Source organism: Oryza brachyantha, chromosome 1 (genome assembly GCF_000231095.2).
Source record: "Oryza brachyantha chromosome 1, ObraRS2, whole genome shotgun sequence".
Lineage (NCBI taxonomy): Eukaryota > Viridiplantae > Streptophyta > Magnoliopsida > Poales > Poaceae > Oryza > Oryza brachyantha.
Window position 1 is genome coordinate 19607804 of NC_023163.2, and position 15902 is coordinate 19623705.

The window sequence follows — 15902 nt, forward strand, 5'->3', positions numbered from 1 at the left end:
AGGAGCTAAGCTCCTAAGGGAAGCGACCGGGCTAAGAATTTGTGAAGAGCTCTTGCCCAGCAGTGCACCACAAAATACTCTCTCTTGCGACAACATCTAGTACAGAAACAATGTTAGGTGCGGCATTGTTGAAGACACAGTCATTCTGGTGTTTTCAAATTTCCCAAGCCCACTAAATCGGCTATAGATCTCCACCCAAACATGTTGATAACTCGATTGAAAATTGAGAAGCCCGTCTTAAATTTGTCAGTATTATGTACGATCTCATACAGTTGATCAGATCCATAGCAATATGATGAGAAAAACTATCAAGTAATTTAGGGAGACGTTTCCATATCAAGTTATATAAAATCATAATATAGTGTCATGGAATATAGGGTCCTTGAGAACAAAATAATGGATAGGATAGTCCAAAAAAAGCGGCAAAACTTAAGAATTTTGCACTGCTTTCTTCGAGTAACCCAAGCAAAGTAGCCTAACATAGTCTCCAAAATCGCTTCCCCATCAAGAAAGTATACCTGTCAACATTTCATGGTTAGGTGTAAAAAATACTACATACTCTGCTCGCAGTATTTTAATTAATGGTGTGTAAATTTAGGTCAGGCGATGACAAAATCGAAGTGATTTCAGATCAGAAAGAGCACAAAAAGGCAAAGCGTTCTGTAATCGACTGACTTGTATATGGCTATATGCTGGGGACTTGGGGTTTCAGAAGAGCACAGAATTATAGAACATGTAGGTGCTTAAGCAAATAGTAACATCAATAAGCCGATCAGCAAATTTCTAGCCAAATATCATTACTTCAAGGGTTTCAGCTTTCAACTATCATATCATGCAGATTTTGTTTTTCACAGACTATTTGTCAATTTCCTTTGCTTTAAAGAATGAGATAAAAAAATCTTACATATAGGGCAAAGATACGAGCCACTGCGGCATGATGTGAGAATGTAAGGTGAGCAATAGCAAATTATATAAAGAACTTACCGGTAAGCAATTAACTGCAGCCAACGCCGCAGACACACGCAATAAACAACCTAAACCATTTTCCAAAATACGTGGAACATCTGCAATGAAAAGCAAGTGTGGCCATCGAGGTCGGTAGGAGGATAACTTGATAGAACGTGCTGCTGATAAAAGATGACCCGCGTAAACAAAGGTTCCCTGGCAAGGACTCAGTCCAGGGTTACTATTTACACCATGCAGCAATGATGAATTTCCTTCTGTCCGTAAGCACTCCAAAGAATATGGTCTGGCATAGGAGATCTCTATCCATGAAATTCCTGGGCCCAGAACAGGCATCGAACAGTATTCGTCCTGTCAAAATTGACCAAAAAATGTATAATCAGAGAAGGTTAATGCAAAAGGATAACTTTATGTTGCAATAAGGAACCAGTCCCAGGATTGTTCCTAAGGGCTCTAATTCATTGTTACTTTACCTCCAAACAGGCAAAGTTGCTTCTATCATCTTTGGCCTCCCACCATCCATTTCCACATTTTTTAAGCTTAACGACATCTTTTGCAATCAAGCAATATTTGTCTTCAGCTTCCTTCTTGTCAATGCCTTTCCCACTCATTTGTTGGAAGGTCATCAGATCATCTGGGCAAGATAGCTTGTCATTTATTTGCCAGAGATTCTTGCTTGCATCTATCCATGAGTTGGGAACACAGTAACCCTTTCTAGAACCAGAGGTGCCATAGCTCTCGTAGCTTTCAAGGAGATCATGGCTGCTTACTTTTTCTACATTGTCCTGAGCAAGCATTTCCATCCATTCGTCAGGTCTTGTTATGTTCAGTCCATCCACAGAAAGGATAAAATCATGAGCAGACAAGTATTCTGACAGAGGAGATGTTTCTGGGACTCCTGTAATCTGTTCTGACAACCTTTCAGAACATGAAAGATAAGGGGAGATCTAGATAATGGCAAGTTCAAATAAATAGACTTACCATAAGACCATCACCACTCACATAGAGAGGATTAAGCAGCAGAGGTAGTAATAATGTCATGATAAAACATACTGCACATAACTATTAGACATGAAATCAATAAATATCATTATGAATGAATGTGATTACGAAAATATGACAAGAAACCAAACCAATAATGCATGCATGCCACAAATACTGAAAATAGATGTCAGTGCGCTTTGAAATTAAAAGGAACAGACATATGAAAGTCAAATAAAATCAAGATGGTTTGCCTTCTAATTTTTTCTTTCAAAATAAACCATGCACACCAGTGTTACTTACCATAACATTATGCCAAATTCCTGCGCAATAAATGCGAAGCATCGAAAAAGGAGGTAAGTTTTGCAGCTGATCACAATTCAGAGCAACTAATGCCCCAGGAAAAAGTGCAGCTACGAATACGGCAATATACTCAATCTGTATGCCCTCGCTGTTGCATATTTAGCAATGAGTATGTCAGCAGTGTGAGAAAAATGGAATGCTGTAAGTCAGTAAAAGTTAATATTGATATTGAACACATAAAGAATGTCTTCTGCCAATGCACGCAAACACATGCAAACATCTCATAAAAAAAGGTGCATCAGCAGCTAAGGACCTTGCAGCTGCAACAGCATGTCCAAATTCGTGAAAAGCAATGGATAGAACTGTTGACACTATGATTGCTGTGATGTCTATTATCGATATGCCGAAGCTGGAAGCCTGCAATAGGTTAAGTGTATGCTGAATGTTTGATGTGGAATTTTGAAAAATGAAGTGGCAAGTTGTGCTCACCAATAAATTTTGTAACCAGGTACTAAAAGATCTACCAGTGAAACAAATTGCACCAATTGAGTCCCACAGTAGCACCTGAAACATACAACGGATCACAATACATATAACGTGAACAATATGAGTTTCCAAAATTTTAAAGAAAGGGTGAGCGGACTACCTACTATAGCAGTATCCTACACACTTAACAAAAAGAAAGAACTGAGAGTGATAAACCACAAACCAACAAAATTGACACATTGTCAATGAATGTGTTATGAAACATATCATGTTGTGACCTTTCCTTAATATAGCCAGTAATTCTACTATAGTCATGGAGCCAGACCACCAATAAGGTTAGGCATGTCAGATTAGAAATAAATCAAGAAAATATAAGGGTTAGTAAGATTAGATATGTTAGGAATTTAGAGAGAGCTCGAGTTTGTTTCCAAAATATTGGAGATTTGTTTCTTTGGTGACAAGTCAGTCCTCACGATATATAAAAGAAAACCATGTACACTATTAGGAATCAAGAATGAATAAACACGAAAAGAGCTCTGCACAAATCCTAGCTTATCAGAGCCCACTAGCTGCACCAGGAGAAACCCGCATGACCTAATCCAAAACAAATTTAATTGTTCTTGTCATGGATACAAATCCTAACCAAATACTTTATGACAAAGTCAAGCCACAAAGGTCGAAAGAATTCTTTTTTGGTGAGTAAACACAAAAAATAAAAAAATTATACTTTAAGTAAGAAGAGCTGCATTACAGCATTATGCGCGCTTTAATAACATTAAGAGATGACCATCATATGTTCAAGAGAAAAAACTTAGTGTTCTTCCAGCCAGAAGAGGGCCTCTAGCTGTGCATCAGTAGCAACGACACTAGCAGAGGAATATTCTCTGAAAATGTCCGCTAATATTGAGTGATGTTGAGAAAAATTTGTGTTGACTGATCTAACAATTTAATCAATGACACCATGAGATTCATGATAGTGATAATATGCATTTCTGAAGTTTTGAATTGGCATACATAATTTAGAGAATTGGTAACTATTTGACATTTCTTACCACTGATATTCCAATTAAAGCAACAACAGAGAAATAAACTCCTGCAGAAAACCATGCCCTCATGTATCTGCAAAAGAAGTGAACTAATTCACCACAACTTCAAATACAACCAAAACCTTGGCATTAACACAGTAACAGCTTATTGTTTCGCCTACAGGTGATTGACAAAAAAAAATCTTTTGGGTAAAACTTCTATACATGCGTATTAGCGATTTAAAAGAAAATGCTGAAAAATAAACTCTGTTTTCAAATTCAAATTTTTGCAGCGGTTTGTAAGCTGAAAAGAAAATGATGGAACTGTATATGACATTATTGCAATATGACTACCCGTGTCACACAATAGTATCATTTTCAATACCCTCCCAAAGGGACAGGAGTGTGTGCTAAAAATTTTCAACAATGATGAAGAAATTACACAAGCGAAGGTGCTAACTTGGCTATCTTCCTGTTTAGAATATAGAAGTTAACCCCTGACTATATTTTAAATATATTTCTCTTCTTTCAGAGAAAAAAGGGTACTGCCTGCAATATGCACACATGAGCAAACTAAGGAATTGAAAAGGAGAAAATGTTAAAAGTTAAGACAAAACATACCCAGCATATCTCCTTCCTATATTAAATATGATGTCATTGAAGGAATATATTTTGCAGTCACAATACCTAGAGTTAGCATAAGCACACCAAGTGAATATCATAACCATTGCCTCCACTGATACAAAATAACAAGAGTAAACTGATATATAACGAATTGAAGGAAAAGAAATATGAAAACATATATTGTGTGTCCAACATCTCATGACTTAGCAATTTTTCTGTGATAAGAAATCTGGTAAGCAAGCTGATAAGCAGTAACTATAACAGAGAAACTTGCTGTCCCCAAATTAAAACAATTCTGCTGATGGCTAGATTGCAGGGGTGACATTTCAGCTTTTCAGAATTAGCAGGCCTGAGAACCCAATAACCCAACAGGGCAACCCATGTTAAAGTCCAACTCAAGCCTAAAAACTCAGTCTGCGGTTGCCACGTTCTACAAGGGATTAAATGGACGAATGAAGCACTCAAGGCCTCAATTTAACCACGAACGCGACATACTAAACCTTGCGATAAACCAAATAAAAGTACTGGGGACGTTACTATGAACAAATCGAGCATCGGCTCGATTCAGCCACGAGTTAGGGTTTGGTGATGTAACTGCTAAGTAAAGCCTGACTAGATCGAGCGGTTTCATGTCAATCCGGTCGAGAGATTGCTAGAAGAGCCTCTTGATTCACTAACCAGCAGGAGATAGAGCGCTCGGTGCGGTCTGCGGCGGAGCTGGAGGGGAGCACTGGCGGCGCGCGGCCGCGCCGCCTGCTGCGGCCGACGCCGCCGAGCATTCCAGCAGCAGCGGAGGAACAGGAGAAGCAAGCTTGGGGGAATTAACGGGGACAGATTAAAAAAAAAATGAGCCGTCCGATTCAGAGCGGAGGGTCACGATTACCGATGGATTCCACCACGGCACGCCGAGACGACATTTAGCGAAAGAGCCCCTCCAATTTTTCCGCCTTTACATCGCCGTCCTCCTCCTCGTCTTCTTCCTCCTCCATTCCGCTCGTATCCGTCTCCGATTCGCGGCCACCACATCTCCCGGTGGCGGCGATCCGCCGGAAGGACAGATATAGCGGCGTCGAGCTACACTCCCGATCCAGTTGGTACCACGGTGGCAATTTCGTCTGCGCCCCCCACCTTTGGCTTTGATTCGAGAGGAAGAACCGGTCGGGTCGAGCAGCGTAGCTCAGGATTTTGGTCGGAGGGGAGAAGCGAAGGGGAGATGATACTTCTCCAGTCTCCGTCCAGGTTCCTGCTCCAGATCCTGCAGGATCGTGTCCTCAGGTACGTCGCTGGCGCGGGCCCGACCATTCCTCTCTTGGACCCCGCTCGTCGCCTCGCCTCGCCTCTTAGCTCATGCGGGTTTTGCGCGGTGCAGCGGTGACAAGGGCGTGGACATCGACTGCCACACGGTGGAGTTTGACGATTTGCGGTACCATATCCAGGTAAGTAGTATCGTCCTGCCGAATCTAGATATCAATTCTTGTGTGCCGTCTTAAGATTTAATGTTAAAATTGAGCTTGCCGTATATATGTGGCTGCATTTATAGATGTGTTCTGGTGATGTTAAATCTTTCAGTTTAGAGCTTCATTGAATTAAGGATGTTGTGTGCAGCTGAATTAAAGAACTGACCTGTTTCCTGTGCTGAATCATTCCAAGAACTCATGCTATTTATGTCAGTGTTGCTACTGTGGTAATGAAATTGTTCTATGTATCAATTTGGTAAAATTTGCATCATCGCTGTTTCGAGAATGATGGGTTCTTATCTTTATTTAAGCAGCCTTCCATAATTTTGTGATCGTTGTCACTTATACCTTGCTTGGAGAGGTCTGCATTTCACCTTTTAATCAATATAAACACCTTAATCTTAATTATCACATGTTCTCTGTCTTTTATGAATTAACTGAAATCTGGACATTAGTTTATTATACTGTATTGGGTGTTAGGACTTAACATCAACTGTTGCCTTCTTCATGTTTGATTTCCTAATGAATGCTGGTCTTTGGTTCCAGTTTTCTATGAGGAATCCAAAGGTAATGGTGTTATCAGTAGCATTGCCTCTCCCACCTCCTGAGGCTATTCTATATGATGGTCTTCCACTTGGTGCTATCGAGGCTATAAAGGCAGCTTATGGACCAGTCGTTCAAATTCTTGACCCTCCAAAGGATGGCTTTGATCTCACAATGAAGATAAACTTGACAAAGCTTCCGCCAGATGAAGGTTCTAGAGTTCCCTTTTCAAGGTTACCATTGCCTTGTTGTGCTACATGATCAAATTAGATAATGGCTCTATGTATCTTGAGATATCATTCATTGATAGAACTTTAGTGCAACCTAATGGGCTAATGATTAGAAACAGATTCATCGTTTAAAATAGATGTTTTACAAAAATGTCAGATATGTTATGTGTGGTGTATTTAATTATCAAGGACTTCTCAGAACATAAATTGGCCAATTGTAGAATCTTTTAGCTATATGGACTGATATTGTCGCGTTATGTAAATGAAAGAGAAATGGAAATCAGTAGGTTTTTGGAAACCCATTTAACTATTAAGCCCATGTCTTTGTCTCTCTTTTTTTGTGTTTATTCAGTACATTTCTTTCATGTTGATAGAAGGAATTCTTGTATATCTGTTTTGTACTGTCATGCTTCATATCCTTGCTTGTAGACCGTTGCACATATTCTTCCAAACATGATAATGGATCAAATTACTATTTGTATTCATCATTTATTTTGGTCAAGCATGCTGAAATCATGGAATCTTTATGTGTTTCTTGTAACCACTGCCTGGCTAACACTTTAATGTATTTCAGAGCAAAGGAATGCTGTCTTGACTCAAATTGCATCTGTGAGAGAGGTGGTGCTAGGTGCACCACTGAAACTTCTGCTGAAGCATCTAGCTTCAAAGACAGTGGCTCCTAACGTTGACAAGCTGGTTGCTCTTGTTCACCGTCCTAATGAATCCTTTTTTGTTGCTCCCCAGGTATAAATTTGAGAACTCCTATAAATGTATCTATCTCTATCATACTTGAAAGCATACTTTTCCTTTGGCAACTAACAACTAGGTAGATTGTTGGATATATCAATCTAGAGTAGTATATTAAGAGTTATGTATTTGAAGTTTACTTACAGTCCATACAGTCAATGAGATCAATTCCTTTTTCACAGGCAGACAAAGTTACAGTAGTATACCCTATGAGGTTCCAGGATTCCATTGATATAGTTCTAGCAACGTCCTTTCTACAGGTATTTTGGAGACTTCTCTTTTATCTGCTTCATGCAAGTGTTTTTTTTATGACCATTTATAGTCATCTTTAACAAACTGATCTTTAGGCTTTTAGCACTATTGTCATTAAGAATCGAATGAATGTATGCCTTATTATTAATGGCTTTTATGAAAGTTTGACTTGAAAGCATTTTTTGATGTCATAGCCATATTATGAGAAGCAACTTTGGAACAACACAATATGGTGAGGCAACTCTTCGATTTTGTTTAAACTTTGCTGGTTAAATCTAGGAATTTGTGGAAGCAAGGCGAACTGCTGCTCTTAACAACGCCCCTTCCTGCATGTGGTCTCCCGCCCCACCTCTTGAGTTAAAAGGAGTACCTTCTGATGCACTAAATGCCAATGCCGGTTTTGTTACCTTCGGTAATATACGTTTAAGCATTTCCTCCTAGTTTTGTTTTTCTGTTGTAGGCTCTCTCTTTCTGTTGTCTTACAAACTCATCTTTATGCAGTTGTTTTCCCTCGGCATGTTGAGGGTAAAAAGTTAGACAAAACAGTTTGGAGCTTGTTGACTTTTCATGCCTACGTAAGCTATCATGTAAAGGTAAGGTCCTCTTTTCTTATGTTGTCTAGTCCATACTTTTCATTTAGTTGGTTGCAAATGGCCCCAAGTGAACACAAACTTGGGTTTTGATCAGATTTGTGCCCAAAAAAAAACTTCAAATTTTCTTAGCATATTCTGGGGTTTTTTGTTCAACAAAGAAAAATAATATAGTTTGGCTAAGGGCTGAAATTGCTGTTGCAGAAAGTTACCTTGGAACAAATTGGAACACCTCTTAGGACCTCAGCATGGGATTTTAAGATTTTCATGTTTCAATAGTTGACACACTACTTAACCTTGCTACAGTTCTCTTGTGCTGGCTTGTGAAACAATTCTCTTCAGCTTTACGTGCATGTTTTTCTCTTCCATGACTTGCAGTAGTTTTTAACTTCACAAGTTCTCGTCCTTCTGTTTCCTGTATGGCAGTGTTCTGAAGGATTCATGCACACCAGGATGAGACGTAGAGTTGAGTCGTTGATCCAGGTAATTCAAACATATACATACTAAACCGATTTCCTTCAGTAATATCCTATTCAAATTGAGTAGTTCTGGATTAGCAGATGTGGATTTAGTATCATGAAACAAATAGACTACAAAAGGATTGCTGTTGACTTCAGTTTACCGGTTCTTTTTGCTATATTACTCCTGCTAAAAGCTGGTGATGCACCAAGCCCACCCGAAATTAAATTGCTAGGCCGTACCACTTGAGTGTATTTAGTGTACTAGGAAATTGATCGTGACAGCTTTGGGCTTCCAAATAATAGCAATTAGGATTTGTCCGCATCTAATGGACGCAAAGTTGCAACTGTGTGAGAAAGGGCCACGAGTCATGGGGGTTTCATGTTGTGAAATTTAACATAGTGACTGAACATCGAATGCTCCATGAAGAAAAGCACTGCATAACTATTATTTTGCTAACTACTTCATACTGCAGGCTTTGGATCGTGCAAAATCGGATGCAGAGAAGTTGAAGAAGTTGGTGAGCGGCGGATCTTTCAAAAGGCTGGTTCGTTCAAATCCCTTGAATTCGCTTGTAGTCTCGTAGACCCATCGTTTCTTTCCCTGATTCAGACTCTCCTCGCAGAGCTTGAATAATGATGGCAACTCACGTCACTGAAGGGCTGGTGAATTCTTATGGATGTTGTCAGTATGGTTTTTTCGGGAGGATTGTACTCGTGCTGAATTGAGGAATAGATTGAAACGAATGGACCCTAGCAACTTGGCGACTCCATAACTGTGTATCACCTGACGACGCTCTTTTATCTGTTCTTTTTCTCTCTTCACTCACTTGCTGGCCCTTATGCATTGATCCATCTGCCTAAGTCAGTCCAGGCTATTATGAGTTCGATTTTGTAATATTTTTTTGTCGCTATGTAGCTGGTGAGATGATGGTTACTCTCATGATAGGTGTGCTGAAAGGGAAACTCGAAGCAGTTTTATTAGATCATTATTGTTACAGTCTTCTCCCACACATGGTGCTCTTACAAGCAGTGAAACAGAAGTACAGAACACCCTCGGCGCACGTCGGCGCGTGCAACAAAGGGTAGCGGCACCACTCCACCGCATGGGCTGTCACGTACACGAGGTCGGTCACGCGCCGGTCCCGGCGGCCCCGGCGTCCGCGGCGGCGCCGTGCCCGACCTTCTTGGCGTCGAAGGCGGCATCGTCCACCCTACGTGCGGCGGGCTCGTCGACCTTGTCCTGCACCTTCTCGATCTGGATGGCGCCCTGGTCCTCGCGCGAGCGCAGGTCCGTGTGCGTGCGGTTCTCCCCGCCGCCCACCGACTCGTACGTCGTCGGCGTCGTCTCCCCCATCGGCTGAGCTCCCTGCGCCCCCGACATCCTTGCAACACCGCTAGAGCTCCCCTGGAAAGCTTGCTTTGGCTCGACTGCTCCTCACTTGCCGCTGAACAAACCGTGGCGTGCTGCACGAGGATGGAACGAGGGTATGTATAAATAACCGGGGCTGCGTGCTCGTAGGGAGGAGACACGACGGCGCGTGGCATAGGTCAGGAGGAACGTGGCGGCACATGGGCCGGGAAGAACTGCGCGCGGCGTCGGGCGCTGGACTCGTGTCGCGGCCACCCAGCGCAGGCGACCGCGACGTACGCCTTGGCCGGCGCCCGGTGGTCACGGCAGGATAAGAATCAGATCAGAGGTCCGTACGCCTGGGATAGTGGCCGGAATGCGCGACGAACCACCTGGCCTGTTGTTATCCGGCCCAGCTGTTCAGTATCATCTAGGCACACCTAGGAATGACAATTTCACAGCGGTGCGGGTCCCGTCTCGTACGAGAACGGGTCCTAATTTTTACATACGTGGCTCCGTATTTTGAGCGGGTGAGGAGTGGAGTCATATCCACGAGTCACCCACGGGGACTAAGGATAATATATTAGACTATGAGCTCTTAAATTACAACCCAGTGCAAAAGCCAATCCTAAGTCCAAATATATAAAGTAGAGACCCTAAATATATAAATCAGCCAGCCTATCTCTCGATCTAAAAGCAAGGGTAAAAAAGCTACTCTAAACTTGTTAAAAATTCAAATTTAGTTTATAAACATAAGTAAAAAAAAAGACGAAGATAACGATAGTTTGCTAAGATGGTAGCGCTGCACAGTGGAGCTGTAAAAGCTTACTCCCACCGTCCCAAAACATTAAAATGTTGAAACCTTTGGACCGTCCACGTCCCAGCCAATTAGGCAATACTTCGCCTTTTCATTTCTAATCATGCTTATAAGCTAAAACTTAAATTTAAAGTTGATTTTAAAATTTTTCATTAAAATTTATTTTCCAGACTTGGTTTTTAGATCACTACAAACATATAAAAATATTATTTATAAGTTATTTTTATTTACAAAAATATTATTTCGCTTTATCCATGAAAAAAAAAGCAAACAATCTCCCACTGAACTGGTGCACCGCTTAGCCCAGAATGTTAAGGTACGAGTTACCCAATCAAGAAAAATTATGAAACCATCCAAATGAGCAAGGTAGATTACTTCCAGATGGACAATAATATGAAAATGTAGAGAACACAACCATCAGCAATGACCAAATGTTCTATATATCCTTTATTTTGAGGATCCCGTCTACGTGATATCAGCAACTATGGCCTGCTTGGATTGACAACAATTTGTAACGACGCTGTAAAAGTTCATTCGAACCGGACTTTTAACAGACGGGAAATTAAGCGCTTAAGTTGCCAAATATCTTAAACTCAATTGGCTGCCAGTCTTGACCGGAGCTCCGCAGCAACCGCATCAATGAACTCTTCAGTGTTCAGGTAATTGCTTCTAGTGACGCTGCAAATCAAAAAGGGAATAAAGAAAGCATAATGAGATTTGATCATTGAAACAAAGAGTTGTTGGAAAACAATACCATCAAGTAAATGAGGCAAAACCTAAACAAGTCTAACGTACTTTGAAGATCCATGAATAAGAAGAGCAAGGTCTTTGGTCATCTTTCCAGATTCCACAGTCCCAACACAAGCAGCTTCAAGTTTTAGTGCAAAGTCAAGAAGTCTATCATTGTCGTCTAGCTTTGCCCTGCAGTGCACAAACAAAACATTTGGCACGACTCAATCATCAAACTCAGAGAACCAAACCCAAGTATAGAATGATATGCGCTAATTTGCTATCTGCTGAAACAATACAATGATGTGGATTCACTGTTTAATGAAACAATTACACAATAATACAGTAATACCATATTGCTGACCAAAGATAAAACTTCTAACAAATAATCAAATAATCCTAAGTGGTAGAGACATAGGTAGTATTTGAACCTGTGAGCAAGTCCTCTTGTCCAAGCAAAGATTGAAGCGATGCTGTTTGTGCTTGTCTCGCCTCCCTTCTGGTGAACACGGAAATGACGGGTAACTGTGCCATGGGCAGCTTCAGCTTCAATTGTTTTTCCATCAGGGCACACCTACATGTTGAACAAAATAGTGTCATGTTAAGAAATTCTGAAAGAAGTAATGTCCAAGTTCAGCTGGGTTCAAACAAAATTAAGGTTTCCCACTGTACGGAATACAACACCCTAAAACAGTGTTCCAATATTTAGTCATGAACATGAACATTTATAAAAGTTTAATACATACCAATACTGATGTCATCAAACCCAATGAGCCAAAACCTACACATTTATAAGTTAAACAGTCAGCATTGTTTATCATTAAACAGGGAAAATGGATAACAAGCACATGTTATGCGTGGGTTCAGAAGTTAGCATATTGGGACCTTGAGCTAAGAAATCGCTCTGCACATCTCCATCATAATTCTTGCAAGCCCACACATAGCCTCCTTCACTCTTAAGTGCATAGGCAACCATGTCATCAATAAGACGATGCTCATACCTACCAGAAGACCATGGCATGTGTGAGAAGAGCTTCTCAGAGAATTTGAAGCAACTAAACAAGTTACCAACCATATTCCAGCAGCCTCAAACTTGGATTTCCACCCAGCTTCATAGACCTCCTGGAAAATATCCTTGAACCTGCATGATCAATATTGCGCCAATTACATATGTTACCAGAAAAGATTGATCAGATAAGAATGAACACCTTAAAGAAGATTTGAATAATAACAATAATGTACTACCTTCCATCATATTTCTTCAGGATTGTGTTTTTGGTGCTAAGATACAGTGGCCATTTCTTCTCATACGCAGTTGTCATAGAAGCTTCAGCAAAAGCTCGGATTGACTACAAAATAGTTTAAAAATGCTCAGGCAAATACTTACAAATAATAAATTACTTTTCAAATAAAGGAAACTAATACGGAGTTTACAGTACCTCATCAGTGTTGTACATGGACAAGGCAACTCCTCCAGCACCAGTGAAATTGAACACCTCAAGATCAATCTGCTCATTTTTTCCCTCTGTAAGGGAATCAGAGACAAAATAACACAAGATCAAATTTTGCTCACGTTAGTTCCACTGAATGACAAATAATACGGTGTAGCCAAACAACCATACCAAAAACCAGCTTGAGCTTGCCAGGCCCCTTCAGAACTGCATCAGTTGCTCGGTACTGATCACCAAAGGCATGCCTTCCAATGCAAATGGGCTTAGTCCATCCTGGATTAACCAATAGTTCAGTGTTACAGATGAACTTACTTCATTCAAAAAAGAATAGTAGTGTCATGTATTCTCTAAATACCTGGAACAAGCCTTGGGACATTTTTGCATATAATTGGCTCTCTGAATACAGTGCCTGAAGGTAACAAGGAATAGAAATGTCAACATACATATTATAGGAATTATATCAAAATAACTGCATCAGCTTACCATTTATAATGTTCCTAATTGTGCCATTTGGGCTCTTCCACATGTGCTTTAGGTTGAACTCCTTAACCCGAGCTTCATCTGGAATGGTGTCAAAACAGTCAAGAGATAAGAGCCAAGTGAAGAATATATATTTCAGCTGCATAAGAGGTGAATATACCTGGAGTGATCGTTGCACACTTAATAGCCACATTGTACCTGCACAACATTGGATTAGGTAGAGCTAAGTGAGTGATATATGCATATGCTATAGTGGTATGATCAAAGAATATAGGTAAATTCAGAAAGGTCCTGTGAGTATCTACCACAATACAAAAACAGTGATGCATGCATATGACATAGTGGTATGGTAAAAGAAATACAGCTATTCAGAAAGGTCCTATGAGTATCTACCACGATACACAGACTGACATGCAGATTACAGTACTGCATTCCACACAGTGTGATCACTAATAAACTGTTTTCTTAAAATTGCGTTAAAATATCTTGAACATCATACTTGAGAGTAGCCTCTGCAGCTTCCACAGTGACCTTGTCATCAGTTGCATCACGGTGGAGAATTCCCAAGTCATAATACTTAATGTCCAGATCCAGAAATGGAAAGATAAGCTGAAATAAACAAGGTTGTCAGTTGACTGTATATATGAGAAAAACAGGAAAGCACACACAGAAGAATACACCAAATATATCAGATTAATCAGACAGCAGAGAACGCTGTATTTTTGTTACCTTGTCCTTGATAGACTGCCAGAATACCCTGGTCATCTCATCACCTGCAGTAGGTGGATTAACACATCAATTAGTTCCATAAGATGAAACAAAAGTTCACCGATATATTATGCATGCAAATAATCTTTTATGAACTCTTATTATAAACACTGAATTTCTTATATATCTATAAGCAATTTCAATAGAGAGCGCCCCTTTGTTATATTTAATTCTTTATAGACCATAGGAATGGTTAGCTTATGCATCATAAGTCAAACGACCACTGAAGATGTTCAGTCACATCTGGAAATACCCTCACAGAAACGAGTAATTCACCAGTAAAGGTTAGAGTTACCCATCAGTTATTCAAAATTTTCACCTTACGCCGTTACGCGTCCAATTCATTAATAACACTTTCGTCAGCAACCTATGTTCCATCGGGGCATCGCGTATAATCATACGTTTACATGCGGAAATCCGACCTTCGCGTGTCCACAAACAAATACAGAGGCAGCTCGGCACAAGGCGTGATTTACGCGCTAAAAACGACTCGCACGAACTCGACCGCTCCATCGCGCAGCCTAAACGCAGCAACCTCAACGAAAGGATGACCGCGATGTACAGATCGCGCAGATCTCTCGGTGAGAACCACGAAACTAAAATTTCAAAACCCAGCGCACGCGAACGGCGTCCATGCGCAAGACAGATCTGCAGGGCGGGGAGGAGAAGCGGGATCTCACCGTCCATCTCGACGATGGGGTTGGCGACCCTGATCTTCTCGAACGCCATGGCGGCGGCGGCGGCCGGGCGCTGCTTGCCTCGGAGATCGGGAGCCGGTGGGAAGCAGGCGGCGGCGGCGGCGGCGGCGGGCGGATGTGGAAAGGAAGATTGGCGAAATGCAGAGAGAGAAAAGATGCGAACAGTTGCGCGAGCGCATTTAAAGGACAGACAGGAGGGTGGTATGGCCCCACCTGTCATATAGATATTTCGCCATATTTTTTTAGACTGCAGAGTTGTTGGGAACTTTAGGATCACAGGGTGGGGGCCTACTTGAACGTGAAACTGGGTGCGTGCGGTTGGTGGGAGATGTATGAGGAGTGACCCCGGCGATCAAGGGTGCGTTTGCTTAATCGTATCGTCTTAGTCTCTGCTCATCTCTTTTATCCTTATCCAGACTGAATGTGGTCTATGGTTGTTTGTATTAGTATAGTCTGATTGATATAAGATTATAGCATGGCTGACATAAGATTGTGTTTGGTTACTTGTATTGGAGATACGGTCGAGCAGAGAGTTTGTTTGGTGATTACATGTACCATTTGTATAGGTAACTATTATATACTATTGGTTAAGATCATCAATTTACAAAGAAAAAATTCTATTATAGACAAAATTACATATATAAAAATATAAAAATGACATTAATGGAAATATCCTTTAATTAAATCTATACTTTTTTATCATTTATACAGTCAAATCCATCGGTCCCTGTACAGCAACAGCTTCAACAGCAATACTTATTGGTTTTACCCGGAATGAATTGGATGAACTCTGACCGTTATTTTCTATGCAAAACATGATCAAAAGCACGTTGAATAACAAATCAAATGGTATAGCTTTGGTGCTACAAAGCTTGACAATATAAAAATTATAGCTGGTGAGAGCTTAATTACCATATTAAAGTCAAAAGTGACAATATAATTACTGATG

The 15902-nt window shown here is 40.7% G+C and overlaps 4 protein-coding genes across 4 annotated transcripts; 1 reads left to right on the top strand and 3 right to left on the bottom strand.

Moving 5' to 3' along the window:
• Positions 1-306: 306 nt before the first annotated feature.
• Positions 307-5168, bottom strand: LOC102711197 (membrane-bound transcription factor site-2 protease homolog). Its single transcript, XM_006644389.2, has 10 exons — positions 5061-5168; positions 4380-4445; positions 3786-3852; positions 2737-2811; positions 2561-2664; positions 2248-2395; positions 1945-2025; positions 1437-1868; positions 985-1314; positions 307-518 (listed from the first exon to the last, which is right to left on the bottom strand). Exons 1-10 carry the CDS (start codon positions 5159-5161, stop codon positions 342-344), a joined length of 1581 nt encoding a protein of 526 aa, XP_006644452.2. The 5' UTR covers positions 5162-5168; the 3' UTR covers positions 307-341.
• A 176-nt stretch (positions 5169-5344) lies between these two features.
• LOC102711476 (actin-related protein 2/3 complex subunit 2A) lies at positions 5345-9375 on the top strand. Its single transcript, XM_006644390.3, has 10 exons — positions 5345-5657; positions 5752-5818; positions 6386-6593; positions 7187-7356; positions 7542-7619; positions 7891-8023; positions 8113-8204; positions 8628-8684; positions 9136-9207; positions 9286-9375. Exons 1-10 carry the CDS (start codon positions 5596-5598, stop codon positions 9316-9318), a joined length of 972 nt encoding a protein of 323 aa, XP_006644453.1. The 5' UTR covers positions 5345-5595; the 3' UTR covers positions 9319-9375.
• Positions 9376-9734: 359 nt separating this feature from the next.
• On the bottom strand, positions 9735-10111 carry LOC102711747. The gene has a single exon (XM_006644391.3). It carries the CDS (start codon positions 10041-10043, stop codon positions 9792-9794), a length of 252 nt encoding a protein of 83 aa, XP_006644454.1. The 5' UTR covers positions 10044-10111; the 3' UTR covers positions 9735-9791.
• A 1074-nt stretch (positions 10112-11185) lies between these two features.
• On the bottom strand, positions 11186-15097 carry LOC102712027 (cytosolic isocitrate dehydrogenase [NADP]-like). The gene is made up of 15 exons (XM_006644392.3): positions 14936-15097; positions 14217-14260; positions 13987-14096; positions 13648-13685; positions 13491-13568; positions 13363-13416; positions 13179-13280; positions 12996-13081; positions 12802-12905; positions 12629-12697; positions 12442-12557; positions 12303-12337; positions 11988-12130; positions 11623-11748; positions 11186-11505 (listed from the first exon to the last, which is right to left on the bottom strand). The coding sequence occupies exons 1-15, from the start codon at positions 14982-14984 to the stop codon at positions 11421-11423; spliced, it is 1239 nt and encodes a 412-aa protein (XP_006644455.1). The 5' UTR covers positions 14985-15097; the 3' UTR covers positions 11186-11420.
• Positions 15098-15902: the final 805 nt, after the last annotated feature.

Coding starts and splice junctions, on each gene's coding strand:
- LOC102711197 (XM_006644389.2), bottom strand. CDS start 5,161: ATGCTCGGCGGCGTCGGCCGCAGCAGGCGGCGCGGCCGCGCGCCGCCA. Junction 3,853..4,379: donor ATAGGAAGGAGATATGCTGG/GTATGTTTTGTC, acceptor CTTCTTTTGCAG/ATACATGAGGGCATGGTTTT. Junction 2,812..3,785: donor CTTTAATTGGAATATCAGTG/GTAAGAAATGTC, acceptor TGTATGTTTCAG/GTGCTACTGTGGGACTCAAT.
- LOC102711476 (XM_006644390.3), top strand. CDS start 5,596: ATGATACTTCTCCAGTCTCCGTCCAGGTTCCTGCTCCAGATCCTGCAG. Junction 7,357..7,541: donor CCTTTTTTGTTGCTCCCCAG/GTATAAATTTGA, acceptor CCTTTTTCACAG/GCAGACAAAGTTACAGTAGT. Junction 8,024..8,112: donor TGCCGGTTTTGTTACCTTCG/GTAATATACGTT, acceptor ATCTTTATGCAG/TTGTTTTCCCTCGGCATGTT.
- LOC102711747 (XM_006644391.3), bottom strand. CDS start 10,043: ATGTCGGGGGCGCAGGGAGCTCAGCCGATGGGGGAGACGACGCCGACG.
- LOC102712027 (XM_006644392.3), bottom strand. CDS start 14,984: ATGGCGTTCGAGAAGATCAGGGTCGCCAACCCCATCGTCGAGATGGAC. Junction 12,698..12,801: donor CTGAAGAAATATGATGGAAG/GTAGTACATTAT, acceptor TTGATCATGCAG/GTTCAAGGATATTTTCCAGG. Junction 11,506..11,622: donor CTTATTCATGGATCTTCAAA/GTACGTTAGACT, acceptor TTTGATTTGCAG/CGTCACTAGAAGCAATTACC.